This window comes from Phyllostomus hastatus, unplaced genomic scaffold, assembly GCF_019186645.2.
Source record: "Phyllostomus hastatus isolate PE091 unplaced genomic scaffold, TTU_PhHast_1.1 phas_contig_152, whole genome shotgun sequence".
Taxonomy (NCBI): domain Eukaryota; kingdom Metazoa; phylum Chordata; class Mammalia; order Chiroptera; family Phyllostomidae; genus Phyllostomus; species Phyllostomus hastatus.
This window is the reverse complement of record NW_025333622.1, coordinates 15603810-15628567: the sequence shown is the minus strand read 5'-3', so window position 1 is coordinate 15628567 and position 24758 is coordinate 15603810. Positions and strand designations below refer to the sequence as shown.

At 42.7% G+C, this 24758-nt stretch overlaps 1 protein-coding gene across 10 annotated transcripts in view; it reads left to right on the top strand.

Moving 5' to 3' along the window:
• Nucleotides 1-24758, top strand: part of CACNA2D4 (calcium voltage-gated channel auxiliary subunit alpha2delta 4) — a 126136-nt gene that overhangs the window by 56800 nt on the left and 44578 nt on the right. For all 10 annotated transcript variants that reach the window (XM_045830600.1, XM_045830602.1, XM_045830601.1 and 7 more), the window contains 5 exons: nucleotides 750-795; nucleotides 916-1013; nucleotides 2584-2677; nucleotides 19084-19179; nucleotides 21224-21351. In XM_045830600.1, the coding sequence (XP_045686556.1) occupies nucleotides 750-795; nucleotides 916-1013; nucleotides 2584-2677; nucleotides 19084-19179; nucleotides 21224-21351 (462 nt within the window). The remainder of the gene's footprint in view (nucleotides 1-749; nucleotides 796-915; nucleotides 1014-2583; nucleotides 2678-19083; nucleotides 19180-21223; nucleotides 21352-24758) is intronic.

Below are 24758 nucleotides of genomic sequence, written 5' to 3'. Positions count from 1 at the left end.
ACTGGTCCCAAAACAAATTTCCTGTGTCTCCATGATGTCTTCCTCTGCTTTTCTTCCTCTACCCAGATATCCCCACCTTCATCACTGCAGGGGACAGAAGGTGCTACTCCTCACCCACTTCATGGGAGAGACCAGCCAGTGGCCCAGTGACTTGAAATCAGAGGCTCAACTGGGCTTATGGGGCTTACTACTGCAGGGAAAGGAGTGTCACCCTTTCACTGCCTGCCTGTGTCTGTGCCAGTCCAGATTTTTTTTTTTTTGCCACCTTGGCATGTCCATCATCCTTTCCTTCAATTTAGCAAACCTTAATTTGAGCACCTATTTATTTTAAACACTGAAGGTGCTCAGAGGGTTTTGTTTTTTTTTATTCATTCACTCAGACAATGTACTGAGCCCATGGTCCATGTCGATGCTGTGCTTGGCATGAGGCTATAGAAATTACACAAAACAGGCCTGGCCCCTTTCTGGGATCATCTTTTGACTGGCCATTTAGCTCAGTCATGAAGCCAAAATCACTGGTTTGGAGGCAGACCTAACAGGCAGGATGACCATGAGGCAATGGGGAGAAAGGGCATTTCAGGAAGTGAAAGCAACATGGACAAAGGTGTGGTCTGTGCAAACCCAGCCCCATCCTGCAGGGTAAGTGCCTACTCTGAGCTGAAGAAGATTCCTTGCATTTGTTTGTAAAGAATTCAGGTGCAATCCTCACACCAGGTGAGTGCCATACTAAGAGTGAGTTCTGGTTTCAGGCCTGCACGACCTTCTGCACCCGGATCTGACCCTGGCCAGTGACTGGTAAGTGGGAACCTCTGTCACTGCACAAAGGAGGTGGAGTGAGAGAGGGAGGGAGGGAGGGAGGGAGGGAGGGAGGGAGGCAGAGGTTTGTGAGGTGACTTTGACTCCCCTGGGTTCCAGGATCTACTGTATCACGGATATTGACCCAGACCACCGGAAGCTCAGCCAGCTGGAGGCCATGGTCCGCTTTCTGACAGGAGAGGACCCAGACCTGGAGTGTGCGTGCTGCCCACCCACTGAGGGCTTCCCTCTGCGACCCTGTAGATAAGGACTTTGCAGGAAGGGAGGGCTACCACATAGCTCTATCCTGGGAACTCACTGATGGCTTAAGGAGGACAGAGAGAATTCCAAAGACAAAAGCAGAACCAGTGTCATCATGGGGCCAAGCTAGTGACTAAGTGTCCCTAGAACTATAGCACACAGGCATATCCCCATGTCAGGGACTGGGATATCTGTAAACCTCTCTCACCTGAGCACTGATAAGACCTTGAAGGGACACTCACACTGTGTAAGGGCACCACCCTGGCCATCCGATCTGTCCCCATCACCACCTTGTGGTGGGCCCCCAGGCTGGCAGCTCACCTTCGAAGTCCTCAACCCTGCAGAGGAGAGCGTTTGTCCAGACAGCCTCTTACAGCCTGTAGTCTATGAGTGTTTTCTAATACCTGGTTCTCAAACTGACCTTAAATTCCCCTCCACTAATTCAACTGGTGTAATTATGGGGCCACACCCTCATCATGGTGCTTCTTCTCTCTCTTTGGGAGAAGAAGCAGGTCTTTTTGTCACATAAGTATCAGCACTGTGAGAAGGCTCCACCTTCCATGCTGTCCCAACATTCATTCCATGAACAAATGTGCACTGAGAATGTCCTCTTTGCCAAGCCTGGGGCAGGCACTGGAGTACAGAGATGACCCAACCAGGCAAGGCTTTTGCTCTCATAGAGTTTGTAATCTAATCTCATGGGGAAACCATGCAATGAAGAAGCAAGCACACATGTGTAGGAATAGGTTGTTACAGATTGTGCTAAATAGGAAAAAATGGGCCCTGCTTTAAATGGATAGTCAGGGAAGGTCACCTCTTTCAGCCAGTGCCATTTACCACCCAAGTGGCTTCAAGGGTACAGGACCTCCTTTGGTGGTGGTGAAGATGTTGTGGAACTAGAAAGAAGTGAAGGCTATGCATCATTGTGAATGTATGAAATGTCACTGAATTATATACTTTAAATTGGTTGATTTTATTTACACGATTTTCACCTCAATAAAAATAAATACTTTAGTAGTCTTCTCTCCCCTAGACTACTTTAAAGATAGTGAGGGAAAAGAGTGAGCCACCCATGCAAAGAATGGAGAGAAGAGCATCCTAACCAAGGGAACAGCACATGTGGAAGCTCTGAGTCAAGTTCAAATTCACAGAACTGCAAAGGGCCAACATGTGTGAGGCCAAGTATCAAGGAGCAGAGCAATGAGAGTTCAGATGGAGGGTGAGCTGGGCACAGATGAAGTCTGATGTCACTGAGGGATTCTCCTAATTTCACAGAATATTAGAACTAGAAAGAACCTTAGAAATCATTTTGTTCTACTCACATGCTGTTTGGAGTTGAGGAAATGAAGGCTAGAAGAGGTGAAATGCCTTCCTCAGATTCATGTAGGTGGTTTCACATACTCTAGGTACATGTTTATGAGGCACATCTTGTTCCTTGAAGTTCAGGTTTTCTCAAAAGAGCATATGAGCTGTGTTTATAATCATGGGGAAAATAAGTGGATTGGTCTCCTTTGATTTTGCACCCAGGTGATGAGGAGCTGGTGCAGGAGGTACTGTTTGATGCGGTGGTGACGGCCCCCATGGAAGCTTACTGGACAGCACTGGCTCTCAACAGCTCAGAGTATGTACCAGTGGGGCTGAAGGCTCCTGGAAGGGAAAGAGATTCTGGCCCCTGGTATTCCCTTGGCTGAACCAGGGTCCCACCATCAGCTGGCTGGCAGCCCAGGAGGTTACCCAGGTCTTTTGGCCTAAGATGAATGGTGATGAGGGTGGGAAGATGTGAGGGAGTAATAGTGACATTCACACAGCCCCAGTAAAAGCAGGGGCTCAGTAAACCTTCTGTACACTGCACGGGCCATTGCCTCCCCTTGGAAGAAGCACCCTGAGCAGATGCCCTGGTCACACGACCAATCCCCCAACCCACACTACAGAAGCCCCATTCTAAGAACTCCTCTGGGGGTTGGGCTCTTGCTGTGAGAGCCCACCAGCTAAAGTGCCTTCAGAGTAGTTTAAGCAGATCAGTGCCTTGTCTCCAGCAAGTGAGGTCAAGACACCAGGAAGGATATTTGACCTTGGTATGTCCCAGCACCTTAGATTTCCTCACTGCCTCTGCTGATCTTTACCTGGTGCTATTGTGTTTAGTAGACTGATAGAAGAGATGTATGGCTTGTGTGTGTGTGGGGGGGGGTACATGCATCCATGTGTGTGCACATGTGTATACATTAGCACATGAGTGTTGGGAAGGAGTGAGATATTAATGGGGTTAAGAATACAGTGGACCACACCTTGTTCCTGAATAGAAAGATTTAACATCAACATCATAAAAATGCCCAACCTCCCCTAGACACTTGATAAATTGATTAATACTATCCTAATGAAAACAGTAACAGAAATATGTAGGAACAATTACCTACTTTTAAAAAAGCAAGATGCAGAAAACTTTGCATAGTGGGCTAACATTTCTATAAAAATAAGGAAAAACATAGTATGTGTGTGTGCATTTACAAGGTGGGGCAAAAACAGTTGTTTGTATGGGAAATAATATAGTAATTAATAAATAATAATACAATAATAAACTTTGTTTCATGTACTCACAACTGTAAACCTACATTTTCCCCAGCCTGTATATAAAATACCTATGAAATCCTGTTCTCATTGGTTGCTAAAGGCAAGAAAAATGGGCAACTGAAACAGGGATGAAAGGGACATTTTATAACTTTTTGGTATAATTTTGAACCATGTTAATGTATTACCTATGCAAAATTAAATAAACTAAAAAAAAAAAAAGAATACACTGGGCCAGGCACTATTCTTAGTACTTGGTGCATATCACATTGATTCTCACAACCACCCTACTATCACTATAGATACTATCATTATCCCCACTTTACAGATGAGGAAACCAAGGCAGAGTGAGATAAGAAACTTGTCTAAGGCCGTGTGCTTCACTTGTGCTGGAGCTGGACTCAAAATCAGGAAACCTGATTCCAGAGCCACTAGACTCTTAGTTCATGTACTATCCTGCTTTCTGCAGAGGGGTTTGGAGAGAAGAGGCATGATCTGCATCTTTCCAGTTTCAGAGATTAGCCAGACATGTTTTTAGTATTGAGAAACACTGAGGAACAAATATTCTTAACAAGGGTGTGTATCAGAAAAGATGACTTAGAGAACTAATATAAATAGCATATTAATAAATCTAAGAAGAAAAATCATGTAATCATTCCCATAGGTACAGAAAAGATATTTGAACAAATATTAGTATCCATTTGTGGTTTTAAAAACTGCTCAATAAAATTAAAATTGACTTAAGCTAGAAAGTCAGTATCTGAATGGGACTAGAGGCTCTCTCAGTAAAGAGAGGGAAAGAGACAAGCCCAGTGTCCCTACTACCATTTAGCAAGGTCAGAAAGTATCCATTGGTGCAACCAGATAAAAGAATGCACCTAGAAGAAACAAGAAGTGAAAAGGAAGAAGCAAATGATCTCTGTTTAAGAAGATGATGTATTTATACACCTGGAAGCCCCCCCAAATTAACAGAAAATCTGCTATTAACAATAAGAGAATTTAGTAGAGTAGCAGTTTATAATATGCACAGTGAAAAATTAATAGCCTTTATCTATACAAACAAAAACCAGATAAAAGATGTGATGTGAGAAGACCTATTTAGGAGAGCAAAATACAAAATATAACAAAATACCTAGTCATAAACTGTAAGAAATATCACAAAATTCATATAAAGAAAATTATAAAGCATTCCTGAATAATGAAAAATAGACTCAAATAAATGGAAAGATACTCAGTGTTTTTGGATAGGAAGACTCAATATCACAAAAATATTAATCCTCTGTAAGTTAACATTATAAATTTAATGCAATCCCAATAAAAATGCCATTAACAGCCCTGGCCAGTGTTGCTCAGTTGGTTGGAGCATTGTTCCATAATCTCAAAGGTTTTGGGTTTGATTCCCTGCCAGGGCACATGCCTAGGTTACAAGTTTGGTCCCCAGTCAGGGTGTGTACAGGAGGCAGGCAGTTGATATTTCTTTCTCACATCTATGTTTCTCTGCCTCTCTATTTCCCTCCTTTCCCTTCTCTCTAAAATCAATAAGCATGTGTTCAGATGAGGAAGAAAGAAGAGAGAGAGAGAGAGAGAGAGAGAGAGAGAGAGAGAGAGAAGGAAGGAAGGAAGGAAGGAAAGAAGGAAGGAAGGAAGGAAGGAAGGAAGGAAGGAAGGAAGGAAGGAAGGAAGGAAGGAAGGAAGGAAAGGTGGTCTGACCAACATATTAAAATACATTACAAAGTCTATACAATTTATAAAGTGTGGTCAATACTCATGAATAGACAGGCAGACCAATGAAACAGAATAGAAAATCCACAAATTCACCTAAGTGCATGTGGAAATTTAGTCCATGACAAAGTCATCATGTCAAGTGAGTAAGGGAAAGATGGATTTTTTAATAACTGGTTTCAGAACCATATGGAGAATGATAAAATTGTATTCTTTCCTCACACCGTAGAGCTGGGTAAAGTCCAAATGAGTCAGAGAGTTAAATGTAAAAAAATGAAACCATATGAGTACTAAGAGAAAACATGAGCCAAGTCCTATAAAATCTAGGAGTGAGGAAATATTTCCCAATGATGACTCAAAATTCAGAAACAATAAGGGAATGACTGATTAATTAACAACATAAAAGTATTTATTTAACAAATTAAAAACATGAGCAAAGTTGAAAAAGAAATGACAAACCAGAAAAAAATGTTTTCAATTTGTAAGACAAATAAAAGGTTATTACCCCTATTATGTATTCATGGTACATAAAGAACTTCAAAGGCAGAGAAGTAGAAGACCAACCACTCTATAGAAAAAAATGACCAATAGATATGGACCAAGAGGATACATGCAAATAGCCCTTAAATATATGAAAAAGTTCTCAGTAAGTTTTGTAAAAAAAAAAAAAAAGGAATGCAAATTCAAACTGTACCAAGGTTGTATTTGTCACTTAGACTGATAACCATCTAGGTTTGTAGATGTGCATGGTTGACCAGCTGTGGGGAATCAGGCAATCTAGTACATTGTCAGTAGAAATACAAAACATTTCAAAGCCTATGGAGGGGAATTGGGCCGTATTTTTAAAATTATACATGCATGTTATACTTTGACCCAGCAATCCCACTTCTAGGACTGCACCCCAAAAATATACAAGTAAAAACAGGAAAAGATATACGCATAAGCTATTCATTACAGTATAATTTATAACAGCAAATGTTTGAAAATAACCTAAATGTCCATCAGTAGGAGCCTAGTAAAATAAATCATGATAGATCCACATATTGGAATACTATATAGCTATAAGAAAATGAGAATTGTCACATAGCAGTCAGACAAGAAAAAAAATTAAATGCATCCAAATCACAAAGGAAGAAATAAAACAATCATTATTTTCAGATGACATACTACCTATAGAGCCCTTAAGATTCCACACACACAAAAAAAAAACTATTAGAACTAAAAAATGAATCCAGTAAAGTTGCAGGATACAAAATTACTATTCAGAAATCAGTTGTATTTCATACACTAATAACAAACTATCAAAAAGAGAAATTAAGAAACAATTCAATTTATAGTTGCATCAAAAAGAATGAAACACTTACAAGAAGATAAACTGGGAAGAACAACAGGGGAGTGACACAGACCATGTAACCCAGGGCCCCAGCACAGGGAAATAAAGCCCAAAACCTCTGACTTTAAAAACCTATGGGAACTGCAGCAGTGGGAGAAACTTCCAGCCTCACAGGACAGTTTGTTGAATAGATTCATGGGATCTAGAACATACACAAACCCACACACCCAGGAGTCAGTACCAGAAGGATCCAAATTGCTTGTGGATAGCAGAGGAAGTGACTGAAAGCTGGCTGAGAGTTAAGCATGCAGCATTGTTCCCTGTCTGACCCCTACCCCACATACAGCACCACAACACAGCAATGTGGGTTACCTGCCCTGGTGAATACATAAGACTCCACTCCTTACAAAGTAGTAGGTGTGCCAAGACAAAGAAATATGGTCCAAATGAAAGAACAGATAAAAAATCCAGAAAAAAATACAACTAAACAATGAAGACATAGCCAACCTAGCAGATGCAGAGTTCAAAACACTGGTAATCAGGATGCTCACAAAAATGGTTGAGTATGGTTGCAAAACAGAGGAAAAGTGAAGGCTATGCAAAGTGAAATAAAAGAAAATGTACAGGGAACCAACAGTGAAGGGAAGGAAACCTGGACTCAAATAAATGATTTGGAGCAGAAGGAAAAAGTAAATAGTCAACCAAAACAGAATGAAGAAACAAGAATTCAAAACAATGAGGAGAGGCTTAGGAACATCCCAGACATAATTAAACTTTCCAACATCCAAATCATAGGAGTGCCAGTAGAAAAGAAAGAGCAATAAATTGAAGTCTTATTTGGAAAAATAATGAAGGGGGACTTCCCCAGTCTGGCAAAGGAAATAGACTTCCAGGAAGTCCAGGAAGCTCAGAGAGTCCCAAAGAAGTGGGACCCAAGGAGGAATACACCAAGGCACATCATAATTACATTACCCAAGATTAAAGAGAAGGAGAGACTCTTAAAAGCAACAAGAGAAAGGGAGACAGTTACCTACAAAGGAGTTCCCATAAGACTGTCAGCTGATTTCTCAAAAGAAACCTTTCAGGCAAGAAGGGGCTGGAAGGAAGTATTCAAAGTCATGAAAGACAAGGACCTACATCCAAGATTGCCCTATCCTGCAAAGCTATCATTTAGAATGGATGGACAGATAAAGTGCTTCCCAGGTAAGGCCAAGTTAAAGGAGTTCATCATCACCAAGCCCTTATTATATGAAATGTTAAGGGGATTTACCTAAGAAAAAGATGATAAAAAAATGTGAATAGTAAAATGACAACAAAATCACAACTATCAACATCCAAACCCAAAACAAAAAACAAAAACAAACTAAGCAAACAGCTAGAATAGAAACAGATTCACAGAAATGGAGATCACATGAAGGATTATCAGTTGAGAAGGGGAGAGGGGAGAAGGGGGCAAAGGTAGAGGGAATAAGAAGCATAAATGGTAGGTATGAAAAAGGCAAGGGGAGGTTGAGAATAGTATGGGAAATGGAGAAGTCAAAGAACTTCTATGTACAATCCATGGACATGAACTAAGGTGGGGGGATGCTGGTGGAAGGAAGGTGCAAGGCAGAGGGGGATAAAAGGGAGAAAAAATGGGACAACTGTAATAGCATAATCAATGAAATATATTAAAATTTAAAAAATTTTTAAATAAATGTTTTAAAATAAAAGAAGCTCACATAATGCAGAAGCATACCAAGGTGTAAAAAAAGGTCATTTATAGGTAGAGTGAAAGGGCAGGGGATGGAGACAGAGACAGACTTCTGAATATGCCTTATTTTGCGTGTTTGACTTTGGAACCATGTAAATGCTTTATATCATTATAAAACAAAATTTTTAAATATGAGCTATAAAAATTGAAAGCAAATATAACAAACTTAGCTGTGTATCAAGTTCATGAAATACCCACACATAGATGAATTTTTTCAAGGGAGTTGAAAACACAGAACTATAAACACTAAATAAGTAAAATCTTAAACTGTGTTCAATAACCATATTGCTAGAAACAATATTGACACTGTTATTTTCAAACTATATGGACTGATAATGCAAATGATACTTGTTAATGTAAATAGAAACCTATGTTTTCAGCAAAAGGGAAAAGAGATGTACATTTTTTACGTCACAGTTTAGATGTGAGCAAAGGAGGACTTCTGACCAAGATGGAGGCATAGGTAGACACACTGTGCCTCCTCCCACAACCAAAATAAGGACAACAACAATTTAAAAACAAAAAACAACCAATACTGACAGAAAATGAATGGTGTGGAAGTCCAACAATCAAGGAGTTAAAGAAGACACATTCATGCAGACCAGTAGGATGGACAGAGTTGGGTAGCTGGCAGGAGAGGGCTCACCGCAAGGAAGCGGCTGGCAGACCCCGGGCCCACAAGATGGCAGCTGGTGGACCCAGCCAGGCAGCAGATTGTGGAGTGGGGCACAGCGTGCAAGTCTTCTGGCAGACCCAGCGGTCCCACATTTGCACACAGATAAACCAGGCAGAACTGGGGAGCAAGACAGACCATGCAACCCAGGGTCCCAGCTCGGGGAAATAAGGCGTCAAATCACTCTTTGAAAACATCTGCGGGGGTTGAGGGGCTGGGAGAGACTCCCAGCCTCACAAGAGAGTTTGTTGGAGAGACCCGCAAGGTCCTAGAATGTACACAAACCCACCCACATGGGAATCAGCACCAGAAGGGCCCAATTTGCTTGGGGGAAGCAGAGGAAGTGACTGAAATCCAGCAGAGAGCAGAGCAAGCGCCATTGTTCCCTCTCAGGCACCTGCCCCATATACAGAGCCACAACCCAGCCACGTGACTTGCCCCACCCTGGTGAACACCTAACGCTCTGTCCCTCACTACATAACAGGCACGTCAAGACTAAAAAGATGGCCTGAATGAAAGGACAGATAAAAACTCCAGAAAAAAATACAACTAAGTGATGACGAGATAGTCAACCAGATGCACAGTTCAAAACACTGGTAATCAGGATGCTCACAGAATTGGTTGAATTTGGTCGCAAATTAGATGCAAAAATGAAGGCTATGCTATGTGAAATAAAGGAAAATGCACAGGGAACCAATAGTGATGGGAAGGAAACTGGGACTCAAATCAATGGTTTGGACCAGAAGGAAGAAAGAAACATCCAATCAGAAAAGAATGAAGAAATAAGAATTCAAAAAAAGTGAGGAGAGGCTTAGGAACCTCCAGGACATCTTAATTTTTTTTTTTTAATTTTTATTTTAATGGTTTTTCAAGTACAGTTTTCTGTCTTTTACTCCCATCCCAGCCCACCCCCCACAGCCCTCCCCACCTCCCTCCCATTTCCACTCCCCCCTAGTTTTTGTCCTTGTATCCTTTTATACTTGTTCCTGTAAACCCTTCCCCTTTTCCCCTGAAATTCCCTCCCCTCTCCCCTCTGGTCAGCCTGTTCTCTATTTCAGTGTCTTTGGTTATATTTTGCTTGTTTCTTTGTTTTGTTGTTTAGGTTCCTGTTAAAGGTGATATCATATGGTATTTGTCTTTCACTGCCTGGCTTATTTTTTCACTTAGCATAATGCTTTCCAGTTCCATCCATGCTGTTGCAAAGGGTAGGAGCTCCTTCTTTCTTTCTGCTGCATAGAATTCCATCGTGTAAATGTACCATAGTTTTTTGATCCATTTATTTACTGATGGGCATCTAGGTTGCTTCCAGCACTTGGCTATTGTAAATTGTGCTGCTATGAACATTGGGGTGCACAGGTTCTTTTGGATTGGTGTTTCAGGGTTCTTAGGATATAATCCTAGCAGTGGATCTGCTGGGTCAAAAGGCAGATCCACTTTTAGTTTTCTTAGAAAATTCCATACTGTTTTCCATAGTGGTTGTGCCAGTTTGCAATCCTACCAACAGTGCACTAGGGTCCCTTTTTCTCCACAACCTCTTCAACACTTGTTTATTGCTTTGATTATGATGGCTATTCTGACTGGTGTGAAGTGGTATCTACTCAGTGGTAAACCACTGGTGTGGTTTTCATTTGCATCTCTCTGATAGCTAGCAATACTGAGCATCTTTTCATGTGTCTCTGAATCCTCTGTATGTCCTCCTTGGAGAAGTGTCTGTTCAAGACCTTTGCCCATTTTTTAATTTGGTTGCTTGTCTTCTTAGAGTGGAGTCGTATAAGTTCTTTATATATTTTGTAGATTAAACCCTTGCCTGACGTATCGTTGGTAAATCTGTTTTCCATACAGTTGGTTCTCTTTTTATTTTAATACTGTTTTCTTTAGCTGTGCAGAAGCTTTTTATTTTAATGAGATCCCATTTGTTTTTTCTTTCCTTTATGTCCCTTGATCTTAGGGACATATCAGTAAAAATGTTGCTGTGTGAAATATCTGAGATTTTCCTGCCTGTGTTCTCCTCTAAAACTTTAATGGTGTCACAGCTTATATTTAAATCTTTTATTTACTTTGAATTTATTTTTGTGTATGGTGTAAGTTGGTGCTCGACTTTCATTTTTTTGCATGTAGCTGTCCAGTTCTCCCAACACCATTTGTTGAAGAGGCTATTGTTACTCCATTTTATGTTGCCCCCTTTGTTGAATATTAATTGAATGTAGAGACTTGGGTTTATTTATGGGCTCTCTGTTCTGTTCCATTGGTCCATGTGCCTGTTTTTAAGCCAGTAGCAGGCTGTTTTGATTACAGTGGCCTTGTAATAGAGTTTGGTATCAGGTATTGTGATCCCCCCCACTTTGATCTTCTTTCTCAGAATTGCAGCAGTATTCAGGGTTGTTTATGGTTCTATATAAATTTTTTAAGTATTTGTTCTATGTCTGTGAACTAAGCCATTGGTACTTTAATAGGTATTGCATTGAATCTGTAAATTGCTTTGGGTAGTATGGACATTTTGATGATGTTAATTCTTCTGATCCATGAACATGGTATATGTTCCCATTTGTGTCTTCCTTGATTTCTTTCTTCAGTGTTGTGTAGTTTTCTGCATACCTCCTTCATTAGGTTTATTCCTAGGTATTTTATTTTTCTTGCTGCTATATTGAATGGGATTTTTTTCTTGATTTCTACTTCTGCTGTTTCATTGTTGATATACAAAAATGTCTTTGATTTCTGGGTATTGGCTTTGTATCCCACTGTTTTGCCAAATTCACTTATTAGGTCGAACAGTTTTTGGGTGGAGCCTATAGGATTTTCTATGTACACTATCATGTCATCTGCAAACAATGACAGTTTCATTTTCTCCTTACCAATTTACATACCTTTTATTTCCTTTTCTTGTCTGATCGCTGTGGCTAAAACTTCCAATACTATATTGAATAGAAGTGGTGAAAGTGGACAACCTTGTTCCTGATCTTAGTGGAAAAGATTTTAGTTTTTGCTTATTGAGTATGATGTTGGCTATAGGTCTCTCATATATGGCCTTTATCATGTTGAGGAATGCTCCTTCTATTCCCACTTTGCTGAATGTTTTAATCATAAACAGGTGCTGTATCTTATCAAATGCTTTTTCTGCATCTATTGATATGATCATGTGATTTTTGTCTTTTCTTTTGTTTATGTAATGTATTACATTTACTGATTTGTGAATATTGAACCATCCTTGCATCCCTGGGATGAATCCCACTTGGTCATGGTGTATGATCTTTTTAATGTATTGTTGGATGCGGTTTGTCAATATTTTGCTGAGGATTTTAGCGTCTATGTTCATCAGCGATATTGGCCTAAAGTTTTCTTTCTTTGTTGTGTCTTTATCTGGTTTTGGGATTAGGATGATGCTGGCTTCATTAAAAGAGTTTGGGAGTCTTCCAACATTTTGGATTTTTTTTGAATAGTCTGTGAAGGATTGGGGGTTATCTCTTCCTTAAATGCTTCGTAGAATTCTCCTGTGAAACCATCTGGACCCAGGCTTTTGTGTGTCAGGAGTTTTTTGATTACTGCTTTAATTTCACCTGCTGTTATTGGTCTGTTCAGGCTTTCTGCTTCTTCTTCATTGAATTTTGGAAGATTATATTTTTCTAGAAATTTGTCCATTTCACCTAGGTTTTCAGATTTCTTGGCATACAGTTCTTCATAGTAATTTCTTACAATCCTTTGTGTCTCTGTGGTATCTGTTGTAATGTCTCTTCTTTCATTTCTGATTGTGTTTATTTGGGTCCCCTCTCTTTTTTTCTTGATGAGCTTGTTTAAAGGCTTCTTGATTTTGTTTATCTTTTCAAAGAACCAGCTCCTGGATTCATTGATTGTTAGAATTGTGCTTTTAGTCTCTATGTCATTTAATGCTGCTCTGATCTTAGTTATTTCTTTCCTTCTACTTGCTCTGGGCTGTCTTTGTTGTTGTTCCTTGAGTTCTTGTAGGAGTAGGGTTAGGCTGTTTGTTTGAAATGTTTCTATCTTTTTTAGGTAGGCCTATATGGCTATGAACTTCCCTCTCAGGACTGCCTTTGCTGTGTCCCATAAGTTTTGGGTTGTTGTGAATTCATTTTTGTTTGTTTCCAGAAACTTTTTTATTTCTTCCCTAATTTCATTCTTGACCTATTCATTGTTTAATAGTATGCTATTCAATCTCCATGATTTTGAGTGTTTTGGTTTTTTCCCTTGGGGTTGGTTTCTAGTTTCAGTCCCTTGTGGTTGGAGAAAATGCTTGGTATGATTTCAACTTTATTGAATTTGTTGAGGCTTGGTTTGTGTCCTATCATATGATCTATCTTTGAATATGTTCCATGTGCATTTGAAAAGAATGTGTATTTTGCTTCTTTGGGATGAAGGGCTTTATATATATCAGGTAAGTCCATTTCCTCTAGGACATTGTTCAATGCCACAATATCTTTGTTGATATTTTGTTTGGAAGATCTGTCCATTTTTGACAGTGGGGTGTTAAAATCCCCCACTATAATTGTGTTGCTGTCAATATCTTTCTTAAGTCCTCTAAGATTTTCTTTATGTATTTCGGTGCTCCTATGTTGGGTGCATATATATTTACAATATTTATGTCTTCTTGGTGGATTCTTCCCTTGAGTATTATGAGGTGACCTTCTAGGTCTCTCTTTATGGCCCTTTTTTGGAAGTCTATTTTGTCTCATATGAGTATTGCTACCCCGGCTTTTTTTCCTGTCCATTTGCTTGGAATATTTGTTTCCAGCCCTTCAGTTTCAGTCTGTTTAGCTCTTTTGTCCTGAGGTGGGTCTCTTGTAGGCAGCATATGTGTGGGTTATGCTTTCTTATCCATTCAGCTATTCTATGTCTTTTGATTGGAGCATTTAATCCATTTACATTTAAGGTTATTATTGATAGATACTTATTCACTGCCATTTTTGACCTGTGTTCCTCTCTCTCTCTCTCTCTCTCTTTTCCTTCCTTTCTGTAAAGCAGTTCCTTTAGCATCTCTTGCAGAGCTGGTTTGGTGGAGGTGTATTCTTTTAGACTTCTTTTTTCTGCAAAGCTCCTTATTTGTCCTTCTATCTTGATTGAGAGCCTTGCTGGGTAAAGTAGCCTTGATTGCAGGGCTCTGGTTCTCATTACTTGGAATATTTCTTGCCATTCTCTTCTGGCTTGGAGCATTTCCATTGAGAAGTCAACTACTAGCCTTAGTGGGGCTCCCTTGTATGTTGCTTCCTGTTTCTCTCTTGCTGCTTTTAAGATTCTCTCTCTGTCTTGGTATTTTGCCATTTTAATTATGATATGTCTTGAGGTGGGCCTCTTTGGTTTCCTCTTGATTGGGACTCTCTGTGTTTCCTGGATTTGTGTGACATTTTCTGTCATCATATTAGGGGAGTTTTTCATCGTTATTTTTTCAAATAGGTTTTCTATCCCTTGCTCTTCTTCTTTTTCAGATATCCCTATTATGTGGATATTATTACGTTTTGTATTATCTTGAATTTCTCTTAATCCCTCTTCATTCCTTCTGAGCTTCTTTTCATTTTCTTGCTCTTTCTTGGTATTTTCTTCTACTTTGTCTTCTAGCTTGCTGATATGATCTTCTGCTTCATCAATCCTGCTTTTGATTCCTTCTACTATGTTCTTCAGTTCAGAAATTGTATTCTTCATTTCCTTGTAGCCCTTAATGATAGTTTCTATTTCCTTTTTCATGTTGATATAGTTTGCAGTGAGTTCATTGCAGTTTCCCTGTAGTTTCTGGTAGCTCATTGTGAGCTCATTGAGCTTCCTGATAAAAAGTTATTTTAAAAAATAAAAATAGAATAAAATAAAAAAGCCTCTTGGTTTCAAAGTGGCCAAACCGGTTTTTCTGGTCTTGCTGGCTGCAGCAAGCTGAGGGGTGTTTGGTATGGCTTTTCTTCTTTCCCAATCTGCACTCAGTCAGCCTCCCAGAGCTAGCCTGGTGCCTCTCCCCAGCGCCTTGGGTGCAGGATCCAGGCCTTTCCCCTGGAGTTACCACTGTGGGCTGGAGTACAGGCGTGCATGTGCTTGGCCAAGCTGCCTTGGTCCCACAAGGGCACACCCTTCCCAGTGCTATGAAGGTATGCAGGGTCTTCCACACAACCTTCCACGCAACCTCAGGATCACTGCCCAGCTGGGTGGCAGGGAGGCTGGAGCTATTGCTGCAGGAGAATTCCCTGAACAGTGTCTGTCTTTTCACTTTTTCTTTTTGAGAAATTCCTCCTACTCAAACCTGCCACTCTGTACAGCAGCCTGGCCTCTCCCACAGCCCAATTCTCCAACAAGACCCATGACTATCGGTGTCAGGGCCCATCACTGCAAGACTCTCAACTCTGCCAGCATCCATGAACTCTGAGAGTGTTCGCAGCCCCTGTGTGTTTACCACCTAGACCTTATTCCCCTCTCTACGACTTCAAGCAACCACGTTTCTCCTGGTGCTGCTCAGACCTTGTTTGGCCACGGAGGGAGCAGTTGCCCTGGCTCTCTCCCAAGGACTCTATGGCAAACCCAGCATGCACCGGGCCTGGGGCTGCAGCTGCCCTGGTCCCCGAGCTGGTCCCTGGGACCTTATTGTCCTGAAGCACTCTCTTTACTGTCTGTATTTTTGGTATCCGCTACAATTTTTGGTCTCTTATTTTCATATATGCTGAGGTACTGTTGGCTGTTTGCTTTTTTACTCCGTAGATCAGCTAGGATTTTCTCCCATGTGTAGGAAGAAGTAGAATCTGCTCCCTCCTACCCCAACACCATCTTCTCATCCCAGGACATCTTTAAATGTTCCAATATCTGAATTATAGGGGTACCAGAAGGAGAAGAGGAAGAGCAACAAGTGGAAAAGTTATTTGAACAAATAATAAAGGAGAACTTCCCCAATCTGACAAAGGAAATAGACTTCCAGGAAGTCCAGGAAGCTCAGAGAGTCCCAAAGAAGTGGGACCCAAGGAGGAACACACCAAGGCACATCATAATTGCATTAGCCAAGGTAAAAATGAAGGAGAGAATCCTAAAAGCAGCAAGAGAAAAGGGGACAGTTACCTACAAAGGAGTGCTCATAAGACTGTCAGCTGATTTCTCAAAAGAAACCTTACAGGCAAGAAGGGGCTGGAAAGAAGTATTCCAAGTCATGAAAGGCAAGAACCTACATCCAAGATTGCTCTATCCAACAAAGCTTTCATTTAGAATGGGAGGGCAGATAAAGTGCTTCTCAGATAAGGTCAAGTTAAAGGAGTTCATCATCACCAAGCCCTTATTATATGAAATGTTAAAGGGATTTATCTAAGAAAAAGAAGATAAAAAATATGAACAGTAAAATGACAGCAAACTCACAGTCATTAACAACCACACCTAAAACAAACACAAAAGCAAACTAAGAAAACAACTAGAACAGGAACAGAACCAGAGAAATGGAGATCACATGGAAGGTTACCAACAGAGGAGTGGGAGGGGAAGAGGGGGGGAAAAGGTACAAAGAATAAGTAGCATAAATGGTAGGTAGAAAATAGACAGGGGAGGGCAAGAATAGTATAGGAAATGTAGAAGCCAAAGAACTTATATGTATGACCCATGGACATGAACTAAAGGGGGGAATGTAGGTGGGAGGGGGTGTGCAGGTGGGAGGGGAGTGAAGGGGGAAAATGGGACAACTGTAATAGCATAATCAATAAAATACATATTTTAAAAAAGAAAAGAAAAGTCATCCAAATTGGAAAGGAAGAAGTAAAACTTTTTATTTGTAGATGACATGGTATTGTATTTAGAAACCCCTAAAGACTCCACACACACACACACATAAAACTGTTAGAATTAGTAAAACAAATTCAGTAAATTTGCAGGATACAATATCAATATACAAAAATCAGTTATTTTCTACACTAATAACAAACTGTCAGAAAGAGAGGTTGAGAAAACAATTCCATTTACAATGACATCAATAGAATAAAATACTTAAGGACAAATTTTACCAAGGAGGAAAAAACATTTTCACTGAAAACTATAAAACATTGAAGAAGGAAATTTTAAAAAACACAAAGAAATATAAAGATATTCCATGCCCATGGACTGCAAGAATTTATATTGTTAAAATGTCCATACTAGCAAGAGCAGTCTAAAGAGCCAATGCAATATCTATCACAGTTCCAAGGGCAAATTTCACAGAAATAAGACAAACAATCTTAAAATTTGTATGAAACAACAAAAGACCCCAAATAGCCAAAGCAATTTTAAGAAAGAACAAAGCCAGAGGCATTTCATTTCCTGATTTCAAACTATATTGTAAAGCTATAGTGATCAAAACAGTATGATATTGGCATACAAACAAACACATAAATCAATGGGACAGAATAAAGAGCCCAAAAATAAACTCACATATATAATTTATGACAAAGGAGCCAAGAAATTACAATGAGGAATGGATGGACTCTTCAAAAAATGGTGTTAGGAAAACCAGATGGCCACAGGCAAAAGAATGAAACTCAATCATTATCTTACATCAATCACAAAAATCAGCTCAACATGTATTAAATATTTTGAACATAACACTTGAAACCATAAAACTCTAAGAAGAAAACATAGGGGTTAAGTTCCTTGACATCAATCTTGGCAAAGATTTTTTGGATTTGACACCAAAAGGAAAGGAAGCTAAAACAAAAATAAACAAGTGGAACTACATGCAACTAAAAAGCTTCTGCCCAGCAAAGGAACAATCACAAAACAAAAAGGCAATCTACGGAATGGAAGGAAATATTTGCAAATTGTTTATCTGATAAGGGGTTAATATGCAAAATAAAGAAGTCACAACCCAATAGCAAAAAAAAAAAAAGTTTTTTTTTAAGGACAGAAGATCTGAATAGACATCTTTCCAAAGAAGACATATGAATGACCAGCAGGTACATGAAAAAATGCTCAACATCACTAATCATCAGAGAGAAGCAAATCAAAACCACATGAGATATTTATTACCTCACACCTGTCAGAATGTTATAAAAAAGACAAGTGATAACAAGAGTTAGCACTGATAATAGTGTGGATCCTGAGAAAAGGTTCTCCTGTTGGCAAACTGGGCTCAAATTCAAAACAAAACAAAATGGCCTAGCAGCTAAGTGACATATGCCAGAGAAGTGCAATCTTAAAAAAAAAAAGTGAAACAAAATCAGAGCTGCAAAGTGGTTGCTGTGGGGTGGGGGAATGGGGCAAGTTAGTAAAAGGGCACAGGTTTTCAGTTATGAGATGACTAAGGTCTGAGGATCTGACGTAAAATATGATGACTGTAGTGCTAACGCTGTATTGTATAATTGAAATTTGCTAAGAGAGGAGAGTTCAAATGTTCTCACACACACAGGAAGATAAATGTGTGAGGTGATAGATGTGTTAATTAACTGGGTGGGGGAATCCTCTCACAATGCAGATGTATATCAAACCAAGACAATGTACACTTAAAATATCTTATAATTTTATGTCAATTATACCTCAATAAAGCTGAAATTTAAAAAAAGAGAGAAAGAGATGATGACTACCACCATGGTACATTACCATAACAATATGTCTTTAAGACCATGAAAAAAATTGGTTGCACATCAGCTGGCTAATGGATTTTTTTTTCAAATCTATTGGCAAGGTTATGAATTCCAGCAGGATTGCTTAGTTTGGTGTCAACAGTGTGAATATGCAAAAAGAGTTCAAGTGTGAGGTGCTAGGTACGCGTTGGTCATGAGAAGCCACTATTCCTTAGGTCCCAAGACAAAATCTCTCTTCCTGAGTTCCCCAAAACCTTATTGGACAGATCAGCAGCTAGAGCTGAAGAAGCAGAGTAGCATAGGATAAGGGGACCCCATTAACAAGTAGGGTGCTGCCCAGCAAAGCCCCACCCCCCAGTCAGATGGCCAGGTGCTAGAGGGCCTTGGGGTCTTCCCTTCTCCATGTACCCTCCTCCTGGACCTGCCATTGTGCTGCGTGGTGGTGACACCTGCTCTGTCTGCCCCACAGGGACTACCAGCGCGTGGCAGACAGAGCCTTCCTGGGCACCCGGGCCGGCCTCCTCAGAAGCAGCTTGTTCGTGGGCTCTGAGAAGATCTCCAACAGGTAAGTCTGCTGGGTGGGGCAAGCAGGGACAGAGACTCCTGGAATACAAGGAGGCTGGAAGAGCTGTGGTTTACAGAGTGGGAGGGTCAGAAAGTTAACCCTTCCACCCAGGCTTGGACTCACCCTGGAGGTACCCCCAGCAGGGAGGGAGGCCCAGTCCGGCAAGAGAGACCTGGAGACTTGACGTTGGGAGGGTTAGTCAAAGGTTCGCTTCCACGGAGGGAAACCAAGAAATTGTTTTCCTCCAGGGGCAGGTCTCTACATGACAGCCTAAATCTGGCTGCAATCCATCCTTTCTTGACATCTCCCCTTCTCCTAAGCCAGCAGTTCTTAACTGGGGGTGATTTGTACCCACCCCAGGGACACTGAGCAATGTCTGGAGACATTTTTAGTTGTAGAAACTGGAGGAGGGGTGCTTATTACTGGCACTTAGCGGGCAGAAGCCAGGGATGCTGCTAACCATCAGATGGCACCCAGGATGGCTCCTGACAACACCTAGTGTTGAGACTGAGAAACCCCACTCCAAGCAAAGCCTGTTTCCAGGAGAGTCCTGCTATGCCCAGGGCCCAGCCAGCCCTGTGTTCTCCCCACTGAGTGCTGCAGCAAGGGGAGAGTGGGAGCCCAGAGGAAGGTCAGGAAGGGGAGGGGTGAGCAGAGCTACCTGTTCTCTGCAAACCACGAGACTGAAATAGGCTAGGCAAGGCCACTAGGCATCTAGAGGAGAAGAACTGAGGGGGCTCCTTAGCAGACTTGACCCCACAGTCCTCACCTCCACCCACTGACCATTCCTCCCACTAAATCCAAGTGCATTTAGCAATGGAGAGCCATCTTTGAGCTTCTTCCAGGACTCTGGGACAGATTCGTGCTTGCTAGAAAGCTGAGTCTTTCTAGGAAAACAAATGGGGTTGTTCTTCCCTCTCCCCAACTCCCCTCGTTCCCTCAGAAGTGGAAACAGAGAAGCATGCGGCCTTGCTACCCTTTCCCAGGGCCCTGTCAAAGACCAGCAAAGAGCTCAGATGGACTGGACTGAGAGAAAACTGTGGCTGTGCCCTGAGGCCGTGACCAGTGTGGGAAATGTTCCTACCCAAGCTCACTGCCCACCCATACCTCACCCCCCTTAAACTGTACCCCAATCAGAAAACACACACGTCTTTGTTGAGCCAAGGTTGGACAAGTGCACCACACCTGACAGCGCAAAGGAAGAAAACATCTCGGCGTTCCCCTGTGCCCTCTCTCCAAAAGATTTCTGAAAATGGAAGAGGGAAACCTCAGACAGGCCCAGCCACCGTGAATGGTCTCACATGCCCTGCACATCTCCCTTCCCCTGAACTGTGATGTGACTGGCAGCCCGGGAACTGTGCAACAAGGTTTCTGGAACATGTAAACCAGGCAGTCTTAAAATCCCACTTCAACCATCCACCTTATGGGTTATCCACAGTAGTGTTTCCAATCCCCACCAGCTTCTCCCTGCCTCCCACTCTGCTTCTGGACCAACACTCTCTTCTGCAGGCTGCTGTGTGTTCAGGGAATGCAAAACCATAATTAGCAAGATAAAGCTGCTTAAAAAGAGAAAACTCATGATGCATTCTAAAACCTAGAGGCAATGGCTTTGAATTAATCACTTGAGGGGAATTTATGCTCCTATATTAGCTTAGTGGTGGAGGTGACTATACAGTTTCCTCACTCAGACATGCCAATTAGCCAGACAAAAAGAAATTAGGCTGTATCCAAAAGAAAAAACCATGCAGGACAAGCCATTTACATAAGAATGGAAAGTATTCTTTCAAAATACAAGCCTCATACCTCTTCTAGCTACTAACGTGCCATCAGATGTAATGACATTTGACTCTGGAAGAAGCAGGAATTGCTGGGGACATTGTCTGGGGCACCACCAACTAGGAGCTCATATTTTGTACCTGCAAGTCCACCAACGCAGAGGGGAATCACTCTCTTGGCCCAGCCAGCATAGCTGTGTATGGAAAAGCAAAAAGAGAGAAACGTGTTCCCAAATTTGAAGGGAAGAACCAAATATTTCTCCTTACAGGAAGTTTCTGACCCCTGAAGACAAGGCCAGCATGTTCACCATGGACCACTTTCCTCTGTGGTACCGCCAGGCCACTGAGCAGCCTGCTGGCAGCTTTGTCTTCAACCTCTATTCTGCAGAGGAGCCAGGTAATCCACACCCCGTGCTGCTGGGCCAGGCGGGACCAGGGTGTCCCTCCTCCTCCTGTGCGCTTAGTGATGAAGCAAAACGTCCGGGTTCCCTCCTACCTTCCTCCTGGCACGTGGTAGCAGTTTGAGAAAGCTTGCTGGGGCCTTATCACACATCTTGTCTCTACCCTGCTTATAGGACGGGTCACTGTATCCCCTAGCCAGCAGTCAAAGTTGGCTGTTAAAAATCCAACATGGAACAAAGGAAAGAGATCTAACCAAAAGTCAAGAAGAGCTGGATTCTAGCCCAAATTCCAAATAGAAGGGTATTGGACAATTAATCTCTAAGATTCTTCTACTTCTAAACATCTGAGTATCCTTGAAAGTTCCTTAAACCACCCAGGTGGAAGTAACTTTATTCCACTTACTTGCTGAGGCCCCTGCCCCTCACAGTTCTCCTTCTCCCGAAACAGGGAAAGCAGCCTGGGCTATGCTCCCTGGAGCCCTCCAGGGGCAGCAACACTGAGCTCCTGGCCTGTGCCTCAGAAACTGCTTATAATAATGGGGTGCCTCCCACTGGCAGGCTATGGTGGGTCTGGGGCTTGAAAGGTTGGAGGTGGGGCAGCCAAGGCCAGGCCCCGTGGACCAAGACAGCAAACCCTTACTAGTCCAAGGACCAGGAAGGGTTCCAGAGCTGCAAGCACCCAACTCCCCCAGCCCCACTCTGAAAAATGGCCCTAAAAGGAAAAATTAAGTAACTTAACAGAGCACCAACAAAACAGTAGAATGTTTAGAACAGAAAGGAGCTTTGGAGGACACACAACCTCACACTCTTGACTTACACGTGAAGAGACAGCGGCCTACAGAGGGGGGAAGGCCTCGTCCAGGGGTCCAAGAGTTTGAGCAGAGCAAGCTCTCCGCAAGATCACCTCTGGGGAGGCTGATCCCGTCGCAGGAGAGCAAGAGGGCCTGGAAAGTATCCACACCCAGGCCAGAGCTGAGGAGGAGGAGAGACAGAGGAAGGAGAGGGGAGGACTGAAAACATCTGAAAGGAGAGGGGCAGGCTGGGAGCCAAATGGAATGTAGAGCCGCACTTCCCCTTCAAGATGTCTCCCACCAAAACCCTTCTGACCGTCACTTCCACCAGCCATCCTCCAGCTTCCTGATGGAGAAATGCCCCCAGCTGACAGCGGGGGCGGGGGGTGGGGGGGGGGAGGCAGGCTCCCTTGGGCTCCTCCAGAACTGTAACAGCAAGAAGGCAGTCACCTCTGCGTCTTTTGGATGCCTTTTTCTCCTTGTGCTAAAGCCCGCCTCTCCATCCTGTGCCTGTTCCTTCCACCTGAGGTATCACTAACATGATTGACAAAACTCCTTGCCACACATAACACACTTAAGTTGCACAACCCTATAAGGTAAATGCTGTTATCACACCTCTTCTTATACAGGGAGAATCTGAGGCTCAGAGAAGTTCTGTGTCTTGCCCAGGGTCACACAGCAAGGGAGCCACAGAGCCCAGCCTAAAACCAAGGTCTGCCCAAGGAAGTTCGGGCTCTTTTACTGCACCAAGTGGAAGACAGGAAGGGGATGGGGGTAACAGGGAAGCGGTTGCTCCTAGTGAAAGCTGAGGGAGGTTCTCAAAGCCAAGGTGAAGGTCTGCCTCCCAAACTGCCCACCCTGAGCCAGAATGAGGCAGCTCTTTCTTCCTGGCACCATCTACAGCAGCACCAAGGGCTCCCTGAGGAGGGGCTCCCACAGGGTCCTGGGGACATTCTGTGGCCCCTGGCCCCAGCCCAGGATGATGCTCTCTGCTGCCAGCATTGTCACTGGGAGGTGCCTGCTAGTTGCTGGGGGAGCTTTTTGTGGCGGTGAGGTAGGAGGGCGGGTGGGTGCGAACTGAGCCACAAGAAGAGAGGGAAGCTGGCAACCCAAAAAGAGGGCCAGTTGAGTTGGGAGGCAGGAGCTCACTCCTTTTTCACACCCTCGCTCATGCATATGTTTAGAGACACGTGGACACCTCTGCACACGCCCATTCTCCCCCAAAGAAAGAAAACAACAATTTTATTTTAAGGGGAGGAGGAGCCCCAACGAGGTAGAGGAGTCAGCTCGGGGGCAGGGGCGTAAAGGCTTCCCTCTGCCTCTCGTGCTGACTCTGCCACCCTTTGACTGGGCCTGGTGAGCTGAGCCTGCCCACGGCTCTGTCTTTTGTCAGTGCCTAAGAAACCCACCAGCACGGAGCAAAGTCTCTCAGGCCACCCCAAGTCTGCTCCACCAGCAAGTGGTAGCCCGCTCATTCACCCCAAGTGCTGGACTAAGAAGGTGCTAGGTGACCCAGGTGCTGACACTCCTGATTTCCCCCGAGACTGTCATTACGGTCCCACAGCCTATGGAACATACATACAATGGAAGGTCTGTCCGGGAAAGCAGCCTGTGGGCCTGGGGAAAACCGCAGGGAGTCAGCAACCTCAGTATCTTCCAGAAATTTCTAGAAGCAAGGTGACAAAGCCTACTTTTTTATCTATTGTGGTCCCTTGCAGCTTCTTCATGGCAAATTCCTACAATCAAGACAACTTCACACATTTCAGGTTCCTAGAATCTGAGTAATTTTAAAATTCTGTGGGTTATGTGATTACAGCAAGGTGGGATGGGTAATCTTAGCAAAATAGCAGATAGGAGAAACCAGTGGTTGATTTAACTTCCATTTCAAATGACACCGTAAGAACAACCAGCACACAAGATTCTCATGACCTATTTGTTTCGACGTTTCATGTAATAACATTCTAACAAGAAGCACGTGATCAAATTTTGCCCCTTCCTTGGAATGTTTAGTACTGGAACTTGACCTATAGATATAAGAGTGCTCTGGAAAGCTAATCCAGGCCCATGAATGGGTGAGAATTAAGAAGCCCGAGGTCATGTACTAGCCTGTACCAGCTCAGAGCCAAAAAGCTCTGTTTAATGTAGAGCTGAAGCTGCCACCCACATGCTGCACCTTCGGTGGCCTGATTCCTAAAAGAGGTGGAAAAGCAACTTGAGGAAAGTCCCTTGCCCTTCAGGAGCCTGGCAGAGTGTCCTAAAAGAGCAGAATCCAGCTGCAAAGCCAGGAAAGACATGACTGGACAGTGGTGTGGTGGTGGTGAGTGGGCCACCAACAACCAGGATTTACGGAGGGCCTCGGATAGCCAGCCAGCCTTCTGTGCCCGATGCAGCCCAGACAGCTGGCTTCCTGAAGGGGCTGTCAGGGCCGCCCTGACTCATGTGACTGATAAAGGACAATCCAGGATCTGCCACTACCAAGTCCTGGGGCGCAGCCTGTCCTTCTAGAATGAGTCATTTGATGCAATGCAACTATTCTGGTTGGAAGCCATGTCAAGAGAACAGTCACAGAAGGGTCCCCAAGTTCACATGAGCAGCAAACAGACAGATTCACT